The following is a 19,394-nucleotide window of genomic DNA, read 5'->3' as shown; positions in this document are numbered from 1 at the left end:
TTGGATGTTTACCAAAATCTAATCAGTTCTTGTGATTAACATATGGATGTGTAGCAAGTTTCATTAGAATCGACGCTCTAGTTTTTGAGATATTGTGTTTGTAGACAGACAGACAGACAAACAAAAGCACAACATAACCTCCCCTTACATGCATTACCATACCATATCATTATCTCATTACACTGTAGTAGGGAAAGAAAATGCAAACACACAGAAATAAAAGTTATATGGTAACTTTATTGCCGTCTGACCAAAAAGGAAATACAACTTAGCTGACTGAACTACACCACAATAATACCCAGTACTTTCTTTTTTTTCTTTTTTTTTTACAAATTTGTAGAAAGTTCATTTTCTCTCCTTGAAAGGTTTTTCTCCAAATGATCATTGTAAATTAGTGTTGTTTTTCAAAAGCTGTACTAAACCTTACAAATCAATATATATGTTTTTGATATTTACCAGTTTTATGTTTTACAATATTGTATGAAATGCAATAATTGATTTTATCTGTAACATCATTAAAGGGACATGGGCTAGGTTGAGATACTAATTTTTCTAACTTTTAAATACTTACATTAACATATCATGTTCATGTTGATTTTTGCTCAGAAAAGAGCCTATAATATCCATATAGCACTGACAAGTTTATGTGTGTATTTATTCTACGATCCTAATACCATGCATGAGCCAGGTTCAACAAAAAATATGGAATATATACTCTGGCTGTTCTATGTCATGACAATGTGTGTCTGTGTCATTGGTTCTGCAGTATTCGAAATGAGTCAAAATGAACAATATTGCCATCACTTTCCCCGATTTTTCTTTGGTATTACTGGTGCTGGTATAATTACATTATTCTCCAATATCTTTCTTCATTCAGCTGGAAAATATTCATGACCTAAGGGTTGTCACTACTCGTTGGTCACTCGTACTTTCCTTGGCTGAATGAAGACAAATAGAGGGGAATAATAACATCTATGTATTATAAGATGGGTAATTCTTCATTCATATGAAACAAAAATATCACAGAAAAAAAAAGTTAAGATCAGACCCATGCCACATTAAGGTTGGTATTAAAGGAGAAAGTTTTTCTGCGAGATTATAGAAATATGATTTACAGTATGAGAGGATGATTGAACAAACTGTTTTTGAGTAATTTGTAAATGTACTATGTACAAGTCCTGGATTCATGAAATGAAAGCAAGCTAAGGAGTCTACATTGTAGTAAGACTTTGAGCACCGTTTCTTAAGGGAGAATAATTCTTGTCTTGAAAAATACTACCATTGCTATTCAGAGTAAAGTGGTTTATGGAATTTGTCTGCATAATGTTGTCATATGAGAGAGCTGATTTGTAATAGTAGCTGGCAAGTGATTCTGGATTACAAGGAGAAATATTCAAGACATACAGCGGCTGAGCCATGCAGTATTTTCTTCATCTCATGAAATTTTATGCACTGTTTAAAGTATTACAACTTTAAGAATAAATTGCACAAACAGTCTCATTTTATAAATGTTATTTATTTTGTTTATGCCAGTCTGTTTGACATCAGAAAACCTGCTTCACCGGCACATCAATTCACTTCGGATCCCCGTCTATTTGAGGATATGATAATCATTGGATAAGTGATGTTCATATACAAGATAAAAGACCGAAAGTAAAGATAAAATTATCTACTGCTCCCAGTGTAACGTCATTAAATAAAGATGCACCAAGTATAGAGTTCAAAGGTCAATCAAGGTGAAAGGTCACTGGTGGCAAGTGAAATGCTGCTACATGAGGCAGGTCAAAGAACTTCATATACATCAATACATGTAACATCCCAATGCCAATATTCATAGTGTTAAATAATGCATACTAAATACTTTGCACTACATATTTCCCCTATAAATGAAGTAAACTTCTCAAGTAACTAAAAAAAATTAACTCCAATATCCCTGTGACCCTATCTTTTTCTCTGTTTCTCATTACTCGATTGACCCAAATTTTCAGCTCTGATATCAAAATAATTTTTATTTTTTATTTTTGCCCATCCTTAATATTTTGCAGAACAGCACCCTCTCTGGCAAGAGTAAGCAAGTGTCTGAACTGTCGACGTCATCTACAGTTATAGCAGGGGCAACGACACTTGTTCAGGAACAGAGCATTTCTTTCATGACGGAAGTTATTCAAGTAGGGAGGCTGAGAAGTTGGGAAATGGCCTGTTACCAAGATTCTAAGGAAAGAATGGAGAGGAGGGAAAGGAGAGCCAGAGAAACATGAGAAAGATGATTTTTTAATTTTTTACTTTTTTTTAATTGACCAGCTGACCCATAGTTGCTATGAAAAAGTAATGAGAAACAAAAACAAAAAAATAGGTTCACCCCAATAATATTATTCATAAGTGTCATTCCATGACCATGAAATATTTCCATTTACTAGCTAGCCTTCCCACCGATATCTCATTATCCCCAGATCTTTGCCAGATAAAAGGAAAAGTATACATCTAATACCCAAATACGAATTACCCATTTAATGTCTAGTCCATACTTTCTTTTACAAAGTACTATCTTTTATGATACATCATCAAAAATAAACAATTAAAGACCAAATTTTTTTTTAGTATCGACCTCTGCCCCTACCATCAAAGACAATCTAAAACAACACATTCTCGCAAACCAGAGCTGTTATTTATTCCTCGACAACACTGCGACATGGAGGTGTGTCTTGGATGGTGGCGTAAAAGAGGCTGTGGTTTACGACGATGAAACGACGACATTATATATTTTATTTTGATCAAGTTTTAAGTTTTAGTAGCAACCTCATAGCTCACCATCAAAGATAAACAATTAGTATTGCGTTTTGAGAAAAGTTAAGTTTTAGCAATAAACACTGATATGAGCTTAACACCAAAGAATAAATTGTCACTTTATAGAGTTTCAGTCATATATTTTTGGCAATTCTCAGACACAAAATAAAATATTGATATGATTTTGTTTGCATTAGAATATTAAAACTTGAAGAAATGATATCAAATGAATATATATATTAAGTCTTCAGTAGCGAAACTAAAGTTACTCTGGAAAATTTTCCGGGGATCGAATGTCTACAGCTTTGTGAAAGTGGCTATATGGATGAGGATTGGATATTTATTTTGGATTTTTTAATTTATCAAACAATGTTATCATTGCTTCCTACTGGAAAATCAATGTGAAATTACATATGCCAAGTCCTTGTTTGTACATTGCAAAAAGATTAATAAATGTGTGTTTGTTACTGTACATACTAAAACAAACTTTTCACACATATTTTGGCTTTTTGAAAAGTATTGGGTTACACACACAAACTAGGTCTATGTTGTTTCACATTGATTTTTTCAAGTAGGAAGCCATGATGAAATTGTTTTGTAAATTAACCCAATCCTCATCCATATGGCCACTTTAATAGTCAGTATTAAGTAAAATTAAAATCAATTGAAAGCTTAAACATGAAGTCAAAACGCATTACTAGCTTGAAATTTGACTCGATGGAATGAAAGAAACTTTCTATTTTCTATTTTCTATTTTCAGAAAAGACTGTTTTTCTATATTCATTGCCCCCACCCCACAACTTTGGCAGAAAAGCTATAAGTTACGTAACACCAAATCCTAACACCAAAGTAAAGTGTTTTCTGTATGTACCACAATCGTTTACAGCAGCCATAACAAGTGTAAAAGTATACTGTTTCATTTGCTAATTGACCACATTAGAAAGGCCATATGCTAGGCTTGTAAATAAACCAATTGAAACAGTTACTTTTACACTTGATATGAATGCTATAAACGAGTGAAGCACATAGAGGAAGGGCTTTACTTCAGTGTTACCAGTTGTATTATAACAAAATGAGATGTATTAGGGTCATAATAGGGCAATATACCAACCATTCAAGAATATGATACCTCTGTACAAGGGTAACATCTCTGACATATTACTCCATATAAACAGGGTAATATACCAATTATACAAAAATTATTTGGTACCTCTGGAACAGGATTTTATCTCGGGGGGGGGGGGGGGGACTGAAAAACTGTATAAACTCTCATTTACTTGAGGTACCTTTTGAGTTTTTAATTCTTTGAAGCAAATGTCTTAGTTTTGTGACAAACAAATTTTTTGGAAATATCACATGACAACATCAGGCCAATGATGATAGTGAATTTTGAAAAAACCATTGACTACATGTATTATACGTAATTGATAACATGATAATTAGTGAGTTCTGAGTTCCATCTGAAAAGCATAGTTGAACATGGCAGCATAAAATGTGGCACCCCCCCCCCCCTCCCCTGTATTGAAAGATTCTAAAGAGTATGGATGTTTTCTTGTAAGTTTATCAAAATGGTTCACGTTGAAGGATATGCCCCCCATAATTTATCCTAAAGTACAACTAAGTGTATTAACAGGACAAATAAAATGACTTAAAAAAAGCTTACAAATATCAGAGGGAACGGTAGACTGAATGATTCACCATTGTGTACACTCAGTTCACTTGTCTATAGCTACTATACCCTGGTAGTTGAGACTTCAGTTAACTAAGATAGACACAAACTAAAACTGTTGTCGCAATATGTTGATACAACAGTGATAAGCTATAGAATGGACATTGGTTTAATTACTGTCTCAGTAAGGAGGCGTCTCTGAAAACTAGTTTATTTAAAGTTACATAAACTTGCAATGTACTGTTTTAGGACTTCCAATGTTTATACTATCTTGATCACAGGGTGATTAGATTCACACAACAGAGGAACCTATCACCCACTTGTGTAATCTACCACATTGAAGAACAATAGATTTAGTCTGGGTCTACCTTAGTAAACTGAAGGCTGGATTGCCAGCATCATAATAATTACTGGAAATGTAAACTATGATGAATCTTTCCAGCTAAAGGAAATGATGAAAAATATAGATTTGATCCTTACAAATAAAATGCCCTATCATTTTTATGCTAACTCAGGCTGCATCTTTTTAAGCACTCAAATGAAATGAAAATTCCAAGTTATTTTTTTAAACTGACTTTCTGTTTTTAATTATCAAGAACTGTTTATGTACATGTGTTTGAAAGAGTAACTTTGTGTTAATAGAATCGTTTCCTCTGTGTTTCCTGCCTCTTCTGAAACACTACAACACCTACAACTATGCACACAAGACCACCTAGGCAAATACAGAAAATTAGTAGAAACATTTTGCCCCAGCTGAGAGAGATGTTTTTGAAAGCCCCACTTGGGTCATCAATGTGATCTGTAAATAATACACAAAAATGAAAATGGATTAATCATATGAAAATGTCTTCTCTTAAACAGTCACAACATTTTTTAAATTGACAGACCAGATCAGTCACTGAGGGCGCTATGTTTATTCCACGACAATATGACCACTTAATGGCACAAAATAGAAAATTCAGGTGTAAATTACGAGATATCCTCACTGATATAGTACAAAGTTCTTCATATACAAAGGAAATTGTATGTGAGTAGCCTGTTTTCGTCAGTGACTGACTGACTCTGATAGCTCTTGTCTTCTTCTGCTTGTCGTAAGTCCCATATCAAGTCGTTATGATTTGAAATATTCCCAGCTGATTAGTTGCAGTAGGTAGTGATTACAGCTTGATTATTCAAATGAAGTTATTATGTAAATGAACATGCACAACTTTGATGAACAGTGCCCTCTACATGTACACAACACATGAACTGTGATAATGTATGTAAATTAAGTATACAATAATAGGTTTTTGGGGGTGTTGCTAAAATAATGACTTGATACAGGAATTAGGACAAGCTGAAGAAGACGAGAGCTTTCGAAGTCTGTCACTCACTGTCATAAGATGATGAGAGTTATTGGAGTCAGTCAATCAATCGTAAACACAGGCTTGTATGTGAGAGAACACATCTCTCATTGACGGGGATGAAATGGTAACTGAGTGAAAAGTTATAATGGTGCTGAACATTGTTTTATACAATTTCACACAAACAGAAATACGACATTGTTGAGAATAACTAGAAACTTTAGTTTTGTTCACTGGCTGCCACTAGATGGCATAGTAGCTGATTGGTAATACAGCATAAGAAGTAGAGTTATTTAACATATAGTCTGCATTCTTTGATATCACCTTCAACACATGTATGATTTCACCATTTTTAAAATGAAGAAAATGAAGAAGATAAGAGTACATGTCTTACCCCTAGGTGGTGCAAAGAAGTCAGCCCCTGGACTGATTTTACTATAATCAACTTCTCCATCTTTTTGAGCTGATGACACTTCTAACTCGTATAATTTCATAGAAATAATATCGTGATTATCTGTGGAAAAAACGAGAATGCCGTAAAAACGAGAATGCCGTTACAGTATCAAATGCTATGAAAGTACATTATGATTCAATCAATACTCTGGATGGATGACACAAAATAATACAACTTTCCACCAGACATCAATACTTTCCTCAAACTCTGATGAGCCTTAGAGTGTTAAAGTGGCCATATGGATGAGAATTTGGTATTCATTTTGGATTTTTATTTGATAAAGCAGCTTCACTAAGTTTTTCTGCTTGAAAAAATAATGTGAAATAACATATACCAAGTCTATGTTCACAACTCAATAAACGGCAAAACATTAAACAATGTGTAAAATGTTTGTTATTGTACGTACAATAACAAACTTTTTGCACTTTTTGCATCTTTTTGCAATATATTGAGTTATGAACATGGACTTGGTATATGTTATTTCACATTATTTTTTCAAGTAGAAAAACTTAGTGAAGCTGTTTTATCAAATAAAAATCCAAAATAAATACCAAATTCTCATCCATATGGCCACTTTAACAGAATGATAGAGGTGAGTAATCTTGATTGTATGGGTGGATACATAGAATATAACATTACTAATAGGAATGATATTACAATCTCAGACATCAGACCATGGACGAATGGAACCTGTTACAAACAGGGAAAATAAACAAATGAAGTAGATTAATAACTCTTGGCACAGCATGTTGGAAATGCAAAGAGACAAGTATTACATTCCATCACATGATAAGAACAGTTGTAGGGCCTCTTTTGTGTCATAGTTCACACCCACAAACAAATTTGAAGTTCCCCTAGCAATTCATGTACATGCAAAGAGGCCATACATCTATTATTATGAAACCATGATATGTAATGCAAGTCTCTGCTGTTCTAACATGCTGTGCCAAGTGTTACTAATCCAATTCATTTGTTTACTTTCCCTGACGTGCTACTGATGCACACACTTTCTAGTGATACACCAAAATTTGGTGTTCTCACTATCTCTTACTTTATGTAAGAACAGTTCTTATCATTTTGACTCACAACAACAACAACAACAACAACAACAACAACAACAACAACAACATTTATCATTAGAGGGCACACTGATCTGGACTTTGCTGTTTGGCTCTCCAGAATCGACTATTTCTGATTAGCTATAGTCTAACCTAGTCATATTAATGGGCACCTGGCAGGATATGGTGGTTATGTGAAGAATACATCCCACATCCTTGGTGGCAGCAAAGAATTTTATTTTCTATAACTTATATGCAGATTGAAGAAAGTGTATTTCCGCTAGGAGTAACAGTAGCACTTTGGGAATATCAAGAAAAGAATTGACCAAATCAATTTGCACTATTACTTACCTGCTAGCTGTCCAGTCTGTGCTGAGGCACCAAAGTAATACCCAGTAGGTAACCTCACTCCAGTCACATCAAAACATTCCTTCCACTCATTTTTATTGTCAATATCTAACATAACCTAACAAAAATATGAAATTATTGTCAGTATATTTTATTATCAAACTATCAATGTCTACCATCACCTATACACAAGATTTGAAAAAAGTAATTTGTCAGTCATTCGTATCATCAACATCTAAGATAACCTAACAAATAAGATAAAATTATTGTCAGACATTAAATTGCTATTTGTTTAATTATTATTTATAAGTGCAATACAATGGGGGAAATCATAAATATAGTAAAATGTAGGCAAATGGTGCAACTTTCACTGTATTTTTCAAAAACATCTAAAATTTGACTAAAAGCATTGAGCATTTACAGATTCTCGAAAGTTTTGGTAAAAAATGCTGTCAACATTACAGCATTTCTGAAATCTCATTTCAGTTGAAAACCTTGGCACAAATACAAGCTACAGTTCAGTTCTAAAGCCTTGACAGCAACCACAGCACAATACATGTTTTGAAAGATAAAACTCTAGTGATAGTTAGTTGTATGTTAAACTTACTGTCAGTCTGTCCTGTGAGTATCTCAAAGCCATAGAGGTATCATGATCCACATTACGCAGTCCTAATGCTTCACAACCGGATACTTCAGTGTGTGTACCGTCCCTGTCATGATCATATCGCCATGTTCCATTGTTGACTTGAGCTGACAGGTATGGATGCCGATGCTGCAATAGCAAAGAAATTATTTTTACAAAGTATTCTAAAACTGTTTGACAGGTATTGATGACAATACTGCAATGGTCAGTAAATTAAAATATTTTAAGAGTGTTTGAGAGATAAGTATGTCAGTGCTGCAATGACCAGTAATTTCAAATGTTCTAAAAATGTTTGACAGATATGCATGGCAGTGCTGCAATGGCCAGTAAATTCAAATATTCTAAAAATGTTTGAGATATATGCGTGGCAGTACTGCAATGACCAGTAAATTCAAATATTCTCAACAAACTGTTTGAGAGATATGCATGCCAGTACAACATTGACCAGTAAATTCAACTATTCTAAAACTGTTTGCGAAATATGCATGGTAGTACAGCATTGACCAGTAAATTCAAATATTCTAAAACTGTTTGAGAAATATGCATGGTAGTACAGCATTGACCAGTAAATTCAAATATTCTAAAACTGTTTGAGAATATGCATGGTAGTACAGCATTGACCAGTAAATTCAAATATTCTAAAACTGTTTGAGAAATATCAGTGTTTTTGCTAAGGTTTGGGAACCCCGGTAACAGAAAGGGGGAAAGAAGTAAAACTGGTAGTGCTTCCCATGCAATGTATCGTAGTTTAGGTGGGGAACCCCGGTAAAATGATGTGGGAACCCCGGTAGATTTTACCTACTTACCGCCCTTAAATAAAACACTGAATATGCATGGCAGTGCTGCAATGACCAGTAAATTCAAATATTCTCAGCAAACTGTTTGAGAGATATGCATGGTAGTACAGCATTGACCAGCAAATTCAACTATTCTAAAACTGTTTGAGAAATATGCATGGCAGTGCTGCAATGACCAGTAAATTCAAATATTCTAAAACTGTCCTGAAACAGTCAATACACAATTCACCAACATAATTCTTTGTTCATCAAATGCAAATAATAGTATCAGACCATGGACGAACGGAACATGTTACAAACAAACAAGGAAAGTTATGAATTGGATTAATAACTCTTGCCACAGCAGGTTGGAACAGCATAGCTTTGTATGCATGTATTTACATTTCATGGTTTGATAAGAACAGTTTTATCATCTCTTTATGTGTGCATGAAATGTCAGACGAACTTCAAACTTGTTTATGAGTGTGAATTATTATATTAGGCCATACAGCTGTTCTTATCAAATGACAAAATGTCTATAATAAGTCTCTACTTCCAACGTGTTGTGCAAAGTGTTATTAATCCAATTCAACTGTTTACTTTTCCTGTTTGTAACAGATTATTTTGGTCCACTGTCTGATGTCGGCAGTTGTAACATAGGTCTCCACAACTGCATGGAGTCTGCATCTTGGCAGTAGGCTTCATTAGGGACTACATTGCTTAATCATTGTATGTATTTGGATATCTCTCAGTATAATACATTTTACATGACATGCTTTCAATCGATGTCTCATACTTACATTGTGTGGTCCATTATGGTTGCTGTAGGTATCAATAAATATACCAAGACCTCTGAAGAAATCTTTACTACCAAACACTTCACCTGTAAACCAACAAATACATCAAACCAATCCATTACTCTTACGACTATCAGTGCATATATATGTTTGGGCTTCTTTTATAATGTGTGTGATTCGTCAGAAATTTCTGCAAGTATGCTACCATATATTCCAACAATCAGTGTGCCCTCTAAGCCAATTTGACACACCATTGATGCACATAATTTCTAGTGACGCACCTCGAAATTTGGTGTTCCCCTATCTCTTACGATGTGGTGACTCACAAGAAATCCCAGTTTTTCTCATTTTGACTGACAACAACAAAATTTTGCTATCGTTTAGAGGGCACACTACCAACAATCCACACTGTCAGAATGTCGTTCTTTTCACCAATGACACAGGAACCTTATCACCACCTAAACATTATTAAATGTAACTTGAAGTGTCAATAATTTTACTACTTTTCAAGGAATGTATTATCGACCATTTGTACCCTCAAAGTTCAATACATAATATAGATGTCTCCAAGTAACAATGAGTACTGTATTATAACTAACATTTTCCCCAATAATGAACAACTGTCGAATTATAGGTTTTGTTATTTTCATTTCCAAATAGTACATATTTGGGTAGGTTTTTCTAATTATTAATATAGCAACTGAACTGCAATAACTTGTGTGAGAACTGGATGCTTCTTCTATGTCTCTAGTTTAAATGTATACACATCACTGGTAACGGATTATTTATCATTGTCTCCACACTTTGAATACACAAGAGAAATTGTAATGGTCTTCCTGTAGAGTTTCTGAGAGATCTCATAGCATTAGGTTTCACTTCCCAGTATTTCACGATGTGTTGAATTTGATATAGTAACTCGTAATTTCACTGATATTTGAGTACCACAATCTGCAATAGCCAGACTAGTAAAACTTGACAATTCCACACCACCACATAGCCAGCCCTCACTGGTATGAATTGATTTGTATCACTTGCAAAAAAAAATTTGTTTCTGGTCAGCGTGCACATCACTTAAATCACCCCACGCCATTTTTTTTATTTTTGTCTTTGTCCAGCCCATGCAGTCTACAGAATCAAGGGAAACACAAAAATAACTCTCTATACTTTGTGAAGACAACTACTGGGCCAGTCTTGAACAAGTAAATGACATCTGCGCCACATACACACTTGCTCTAAAGTACTAAATAAAAAGAACAGTAACTGCCATAAATAGTAGATTGAGTGACAGGTTTGTTGAGAATAAAAAATATTTTATAAATCCACGTTGTCGCACCACTTTAGACAAACTGTCCTGACCAGAAACAATTCTTCTTCTTGTTTTTGGCTGACTAAGTGACTGACTTCTTCATGATGTAATGACCACATACACTGTACTCACCAGTTTCCATTCTGTCTTTGACATACCAAACAGCAATACCATCCCCAAACAGAGTTCCTCTACCAGAACCATGTAGTTTAAATTGGACATGTAACTCCCAATCTCTGACATAACAGGGCTACAGAACATAACACAAGATTCATATCAGGGTTTATACTACATGACATGTACAAAATAAAATAGCGCCAATGGCACTGTAGCACAACTTTACAGTTTTTAAAAATGTTTATCCACATACTGATCCATGCTAGGTATAGTGTTCATTTTCTGAATGATTATCCAGTTGCCTATCCAGCCCTGTTGTTATCTTTGCAATATATGCAATCACTTGGCTGTTGCTATGGGTGTGATCATTTGCATACATTTTTTGAAGTGAATGATATTTCTTGTACAGACACTCACAGATACTGTCACATGCCTGAAACACTACTTAACCTTTCCTGTAGATTACAGAGTATGAATCTCATTTGCAGGACTTTTTCGTCCTCAAATGAACTGATTGCAATATGGCAGATATGACAAAACAAATCTTATTTTATCTGTGAGTGCACCTCTACATAATATAATCGAGACTGAATATGCGCATTTCCAACATGACCTCATGGGTTGAAACAATGACGTCGCCAAAACAAATATCAACCACTTTGTACTTATTATGTAAATAAAATCATCCAAGTTTTTCAAATATTTTGGAGCAACATTTTGTACAAATATATTTTCTATCACATCTAAACATATTTTAAATTGAATCATTGAAGTTGATGCACAAGTTCCATGACAATTACTCAATGAATGCTTTAGAAACTAAATTTATCATTGGAGGAGAGCATTTGTACGAACATGAAAGCTACTAAAAATGTTGTTTCCTTGCTATGGAATCAAATGATGAAGTTGTTTCAATCTCAGAATACTCTATATAGCTGTCATCAGCCAACAAATTTATGTCATTACATGTAAACCATGTACAGCACAGAACTGCTGATGAAGTGAAGCCTAAGTGATTCAGCTAAAAGATACATAGCAAGAGATCAATGCTCCAAGTTCAGACCTACTCCATTATTCACAGAATCCAATATTTTTGTACAGTGTTTTGCAAGTTCAGTAAGTAGGTAAAATCGACCAGGGTCCCCATGTCAGTTTACCTGGGTTCCCAAACAAAATTACCATAGACTCTATGGGGAAACAATGCCACTTTTACCCCTTTGCTCCTTTCTGTTACCAAGATTCCCAAACCTTAACAAATACACTTTTATAAATATAAATCATTTCAAATATCATCATAAATGTTCAAACACAATCACTGTATATTTTGTACATACAATAAACATATGTTACTGTAGACAGTACATATATTTCAAATGTTGCTCAAGTGGGGATTTGCTGTAGGCAAACCTTTCATGAAGTATTTGAATTCAGTAGAGAGATGGAATACTGATATTCCGATTCCACTCAATTTTAGAATAGGTTGGGTAGGTAAATTTTTTATTTTAATTGATTATATTTTTTTTTCTGTGTGAGTGTCTAGTTCAGGTTTTCAATTGTTTTCCAAATTCTCTCTGTGTTGTTTCTTACTTCCTATCAGATGTACAGCCATTACAGATTGGAAGAACAGTTTTATTTTGTCTTTTTACGTTGATGTCAGTTTCCGCATCCACTATCTATATGTAGTGAGACTTCACAATTTTTTAGTATATTTCATTTTATTATTTTTTCTCGAATACATAAAACAAAATTTAGGGTCGGCAGTGAAAAGCTAGGTAGGGTCGGGTGACCAAAACCAAACAATAATTTTTTTAGGTGTTAGCTATCTATTCAACATTTGATACAAATTGTTCATACATTTTTTTCTTTTTCTTTCTTTCACACAATTTTTTGGAGGGTGCCAATATCAATTTACCACTCCCATTTTGTATAATTCCTTCCAAAAAGTTTTTTTGATTCTGTGAATAGAAATTTTCATTTGTAATAATGAACCATATATATATAGTCATAATGAAAAAAAAAAAAAAAAAAAAAAAAAAAAAAAAAAAAAAAAAAAAAGTTAACAAATTTTTAAAAAAAATGATGAACCCAGTCCATGAATGTTCATTGTTGTATGTAATTCCTATGATTCCGTGTTTACAGATAGTTTGTCTAGTAGTGCCTGCATTCATTTGTAAAGTTTAATTATAACCCATGCAATATGGTCATAAAGCCAAAGTATTCAGATAAAGTAATTCATCTCAGGTTTTTTCCATTACTTAGTCTATCACATCTGCAAAACTCTATACCTTTTTTACAATTGTTAACTTGGTTCTTCCCAGCTCACAGTTCAAATCTAACAAATGTTTGTAAGCAGTCTAAATGCTAGCTGTAAATTCTGACATTTTCAGAACAATAACATATTCATCATGGTAGCACTATCATTCATACACATGTTCTCTTCTTCCACTCTTGATTGAGAAACAGACATGTTTTATATACAAACCACTTCAATGTCTTTCTTCAGTGTAAAATCAGGATCTGACTACAAAGATCCAAAAGGTGTTGAGCAAACTAGAGGTGTGAAAAGGTTCAATATGTAAACTAAGGTGTGAAAGTACTTGTCAGTTATGTACATCTAACTGTCCACCTTCTGTGGATAATGTCACTGTACAGTGTAGATTTAGGAACAAAGCACTCATATTTTTGCATGTCAACAGAAAAAATGTTCAACTTACTATTTTATTCCAAATAGCTCCTTTCTGACTTTGTCGGTCAGCTGTTAGTCTGACAAAATTATTTGTCACCATTGTATTACCAGAGAAATCCCACAGAGGTATATTCATTCCTGAGCCTGTATTATAAATAATTGGTTACAAAAAAATCAATTACTTTATTTCATTAACTTAAATTCCTAACCATATGAAAATCACTTTAAAACCTCCATAATGCAAATAACAAATATTAAATATTCTAATGTTTGTATTGAAATTATAACAAAAATGACAACTATTATTACTAAATACTTCGAACAAGAAATAATTACAATATTTTTAAAAAATGATTAAATATTTCAACTATAATAACAATATCAATTCTCATCACGATGTAAAAAACAACAACACAAAAACCTTCCAGAATCCACAGAGTATATTTAAAACCATTCAGACTGGTTGTATTTTTCAAAGGCTCTGTTGTTACTTTCTCGGTGTTGAAATTATTTGTCAATGGACAATTTTAAAGATTTTTATTTAGGTTATTTTTATTTTTATTTATTTATACATATAAAGTAGGTTGTTTGGACTAGAAATTCAGATACAACTAGGAAAATGTCAACTTTTCTGACTGGCTGTACTGATGTTGAACAGACAATGTGCTGATAAAATTATAATATTACTATCCTGTAACCCAGCAATGACTTTTGATGCTTCAAACTAAAGCATAAATAATTGTAAACTATATGTAACAAACTACATATTTTATTCATTGTGATTTTAAAATAGCTTTCTGTGCAATAGCATGGTAGCTGAAACAAAGTAAACCAACAGCTCTTAAATTTTGCAACAATAATAAAAAGTGAAATTTTTATTTTTCCATTGATGCTGAAAAAAATAGCATTTTTTAAAATACATTTTTGTAAATTCTGAAAAGCATATGATTTTGCATACATCCATAGTGTATTCTTTTTAGATAATAAATACATTCCAAATGGAATTACAACAAAGGTGGCCCTTTTACAGGTATTTTTGTACGTGCCACAGCCACACATTCCATAGGGAAGCCACATTACATAGGCGAGGTTCCTCTCTGAAATTTGGGTCTATACTGTTGTATTATTGTAAAATTTATTCCAAGAGTTCATACAGTTTTTGGAAGTACTTTAAGATTACTACTTGTAGAGTACTCTACAGAAGTTAAGTCTCCATGTGGACTTAGAATTTACTAGCTGCAAAGCAAGAGATGACATATGGTACTTGGAGGTTGGGTTGAAACTGATGGTGTTGTCTCCAGAAACTTTTGAAATTTGGTAGTTTGTATTAAATAATGAAATGAAGCAATTTGATGATTATTTTTTGTTCCCAATTTTAAATCATGAGAAAATGATGAATTTCCCCTAAAACTGGGTGCTAATAACTCCTCCCCCCACATTTTAATTCCCATTTTAGAGGAAGTTGTGAAATGTACCCCCCCCCCCTCCAGTCAGAGCCTGTATGATCCACGATATTTCCATACAATCTACACAACTGAGTTACATATCCTTCCTAAGATATTACGCCACTTTTGATCAGTTGTGTGGTTCATCATCCATTCATTCTGTGCATGTAGTTGCGTGGTTGTGAAGTATATATTGGTAACATCTGTTGCCATATTTCAATGGATAAACTGCGCAATAACAAAGCCTTGATTTCTACGTGTATGCACAATGCTAATAATGCCATATTTTTTTTTAAAAAAAAGGGAAATTACAACTTTGCAATTAAATGCAAAATTACTTCTGAAAACTTCCAAATATTTATAATATGACGCCTGGATAAACATGTCGAGTTTATTTTTAGGTGTGTGGTTTCCGAAAGTGTGTCGATCTATCATATGTACGGAGCGGGCGTACTAGTGGTACATTTTACTGATTTGTTTAATACTGGAATTACCTATCTTTTCCTTGAAACTTATCAAGTAAAACAATTGTCAACTATTTACACGTGTATGAGTAGGTAATGCAAAGAATTCACTCAAAGACTGTACGCTTTCCCTTATTATACAAGGACAGCCAATGGGAGTGGACTACATGTCCGTCTGCTCGACCGTGGTGACTGCGCCACCAACATAACTGCGATTTCATTTACACAAGTGAAAAATGAACACTCACCTGTGTATGGTTTTACCAACGAATGTTCCCGTTTGAGATAGTCCCTCGGATTTCCTTCCCTCTGTCTCGAATCGATGCAAAACACCGAAAACGACAGTAAAACTACTGCAACGTGTAAGACATCCGTGAAGGTCGCCATTTTGAAGCCCTGTACTGAACTGTCGCGTGACTTGAAATGTAGGCACGAGATGAAATGTTATTACCGAGTGGTGGCGGGCATCACAGATAGCTGAGCTGCGATCATCGGATAGCTGCAGACTGCAGTGATAGCTTGCGTCACGTACCTGGGGGAACCGGAATTTGTCTAGTCTGGGTGCCTGAATTTATTTTATATTTATAGCATATCATTTATCGAGTTGAAAAGTTGAGGTGGAGAACAAAATAATTGTCGCAAATACATTGTGACAACTCTTCAGTACACAGGTGACCGACCGTAAAGCAAAACAACTCCGTGCGTGTGATCGATTATTGCCACCACCAGCAGCAACAACATGACGAAAGACACAAACCGAAGAACACCGAACAACAACAGCCTGACTTTACCTAATGTATCCCAGGCTGAGTTAAACGCTGCAGTAAAGAAAATCGTGAAGGATAGTAGCTGGTGGGATATGTACGGGGTAGATTGGTGCATCATAGTTTTCTGGTACGTACTGCTTATCCCAGCCTTTCATTTGATGAGAAGTCAGCACTGGCCGACTTTCATACTTGGAGCCACCTTTATGGGGATGACACACACCGCGATAGCGACAAAGATAGGTCACTCGGCGATACACAGCAGTCTATGTGTATCGAAGGTATGGTCTAAGTTTTGGCAATACTTCTTCATCGAAATATGCAGCACGTTCTCCGTAGATTTGTCCAGCAACATCCACATAAAAGTTCACCACCCCTACACCAACATCATCGGATGGGGAGACTCAAGTTCTTGGAGAGCGCCATTCATTTCTCGCTATGTCTACATGTTTGTGGCCCCATTGATAGTACCAACCTTGTTTCCGTTATTTGTCGCGAAGGAGCTGTTCGGTAAATGGAAGGAACTCATCCGATGCATCCTATTTATTGCTGCAGGTCTTTATGCAAACGTGTTCTTACTGATGAAAGTGAGCGGTCTGTCGTTAACAGGATCCATCTTTACAATGATGGCTGCCAGAGCTGTGTTAGCAATTCCATATATTCACGTCAACATATTCCAACACATTGGATTACCCATGTACGCCAAAGAGAAGGCCCCAAAACGTATCTATCTAATGTCAACTGGGGTGTTGAATCTACCAAGGAATCCAATCCTGGATTGGACATTTGGTCATTCCATCATCAGCTGTCACGTCGAGCATCATCTTTTCCCGGAATTATCAGATAACATGTGCTTGAAAATTAAACCGGTGGTTAGCAAGTTCCTTACTGAGAATGCAATGCCATACAATGAAGATACATACATGAATAGACTCTGGTATTTTATTGAGAGATACGAGGAACTGATGGTCAAATTGCCTCCCATCACTGAATTCATTGGTATACAATAGGACTGGACTGTACTACCCCATCAACCACAGACAAGGAAGAAAAGGAACTCTATATCCACTATATCCTAAAATATAATTGCATTTACATTTAGTATGTTCATTCACTGCTTTTAACCAAAGCATGAAAGGTACACTTAGGGTATATTTGTGTTAATCATCTCCCCCTTTTAAAAGTAATACATGCAGCTGCATGATTCCATGAAAATATAGTTTGTGCATGTCAATAAGCTTTAGTATAGAATAGCCATTTAAAAACAAATTACAGTCCATTCAAGTCTGGTCTAAGGCAATCAAGCCTTTAGCACCAGGTATCATCAGCGAGGGTATTATCTTACTTCTGTCAGTATACAGTCTAGTAGACACTCAATATAATTTGTGGATGATTGGTTTTCTGTGCTGAAACTATAAGTGTATTAATGAGAAGTAATATATAATTTGGCAATGGGAAGTGAACACATTGAAATAATATACGTTACGCTTATATATCATAACTGATGGATTTATGCTAAAACTGTTATCAAGGAGAGCATAATTCAAAATATGACAATGAAATGAACAGGTTTATTTTGATAATCCAAATACTCCGTTTCATCAAAATAAGCTACTTGCAGTTTCAATAATGTCAAATTTATATTTGATACATTTGATGATTTGACAGATTCAAAATAGAACCACAACATAAGCAATAACAGACAAACACAATGGAACAGTCTTGTAAGCCAGGCAGTTAACCTGGTCTCAGGGGTCATGATTACAAGGTGGAGGGGGGGGGGGGTAGCATACTGAGGGGTTTACTGTATTTTGTGATGGTTTGCAATGTTCAGATTGCATAAAACAAAATAAGGACATATGAAATCATTAGTTGCATGAAACCGTGTTAATGCATCTACAATGCAATGAAATATCTATCTACAATTATCAAATTTATATATCTAAATTTACTACTTTGATTAAATTATATCTTGAAAAAGAAGAAAACTGTGCAGGGTAACTATATGGTTTTAATCTATCACTTTATAACGGATTGTTAGATTTTAAATATGATATATGAAGCATGGCTGATTTACTGCTTGGAGTGTTTTAAAAGAAATTTATGATAATATTTAGCTAGGATATTATTACAGTATAAAGTATATAAATTACGTGCATATGAACACGATACGACAAAGTTTCTTACAGAATTTCTGATAGGTCATAGTCATAGTATCCATATTTTAAAATGTCAACATGGTGATATTTGAAACCTAGCAAGTTGTATTTTATTCATATTGTGAATTTTAATCCTGTTGTTTCCAACTTGTAATTTTTTTTTTGTGTGTAAAAAACATACCCCACTGTTAGACAAGAGGATTAATTTGATGGCAATATCGATGAGTCAGTATCTGGTGTTACAGTAATGGAAGATTACTGTATTAGGAGCATCACAGATTTACATGCATGTATTTTTGAGAACTCAATCTACTCAAGATAAACATAGGCCATCAGAAAATAGATGCCATGGGCCATGAACAATAAATATGCCAAGTATGTGTTTAAAGTGTTGGAATGTTACTGGTGCTTGTTTTCAGTTCATAGATACACAATTTTTGTTGTAATTTACAATATAATGGAGCACACTGAGATAATTTAGTTAAATTGATTAATGGTGTGAACATTTTTGATGCTTGAAATTCTATCTCGATATTTCCACAGCAGCTGAATGAGCTATTCATATTTACATTGTAGCGTGA

General features: G+C 34.3%; 2 protein-coding genes across 2 annotated transcripts; one reads left to right on the top strand and one right to left on the bottom strand.

Annotated features, from left to right (window-relative positions):
* Window positions 1–4,855: 4,855 nt before the first annotated feature.
* On the bottom strand, window positions 4,856–16,277 carry LOC144446686 (vesicular integral-membrane protein VIP36-like). Its single transcript, XM_078136508.1, has 8 exons — window positions 16,139–16,277; window positions 14,010–14,125; window positions 11,311–11,428; window positions 9,876–9,958; window positions 8,264–8,428; window positions 7,660–7,774; window positions 6,191–6,310; window positions 4,856–5,252 (listed from the first exon to the last, which is right to left on the bottom strand). The coding sequence occupies exons 1-8, from the start codon at window positions 16,275–16,277 to the stop codon at window positions 5,089–5,091; spliced, it is 1,020 nt and encodes a 339-aa protein (XP_077992634.1). The 3' UTR covers window positions 4,856–5,088.
* Window positions 16,278–16,423: 146 nt separating this feature from the next.
* LOC144446945 (fatty acid desaturase 6-like) lies at window positions 16,424–18,400 on the top strand. Its single transcript, XM_078136790.1, has one exon. The coding sequence runs from the start codon at window positions 16,630–16,632 to the stop codon at window positions 17,662–17,664; it is 1,035 nt and encodes a 344-aa protein (XP_077992916.1). The 5' UTR covers window positions 16,424–16,629; the 3' UTR covers window positions 17,665–18,400.
* The last annotated feature ends 994 nt before the right edge of the window (window positions 18,401–19,394 follow it).

Source organism: Glandiceps talaboti, chromosome 15 (genome assembly GCF_964340395.1).
Source record: "Glandiceps talaboti chromosome 15, keGlaTala1.1, whole genome shotgun sequence".
NCBI classification, from domain to species: domain Eukaryota; kingdom Metazoa; phylum Hemichordata; class Enteropneusta; family Spengelidae; genus Glandiceps; species Glandiceps talaboti.
Note: the sequence above shows the minus strand (reverse complement) of the source record. Positions and strands in the feature narration are given on the sequence as shown.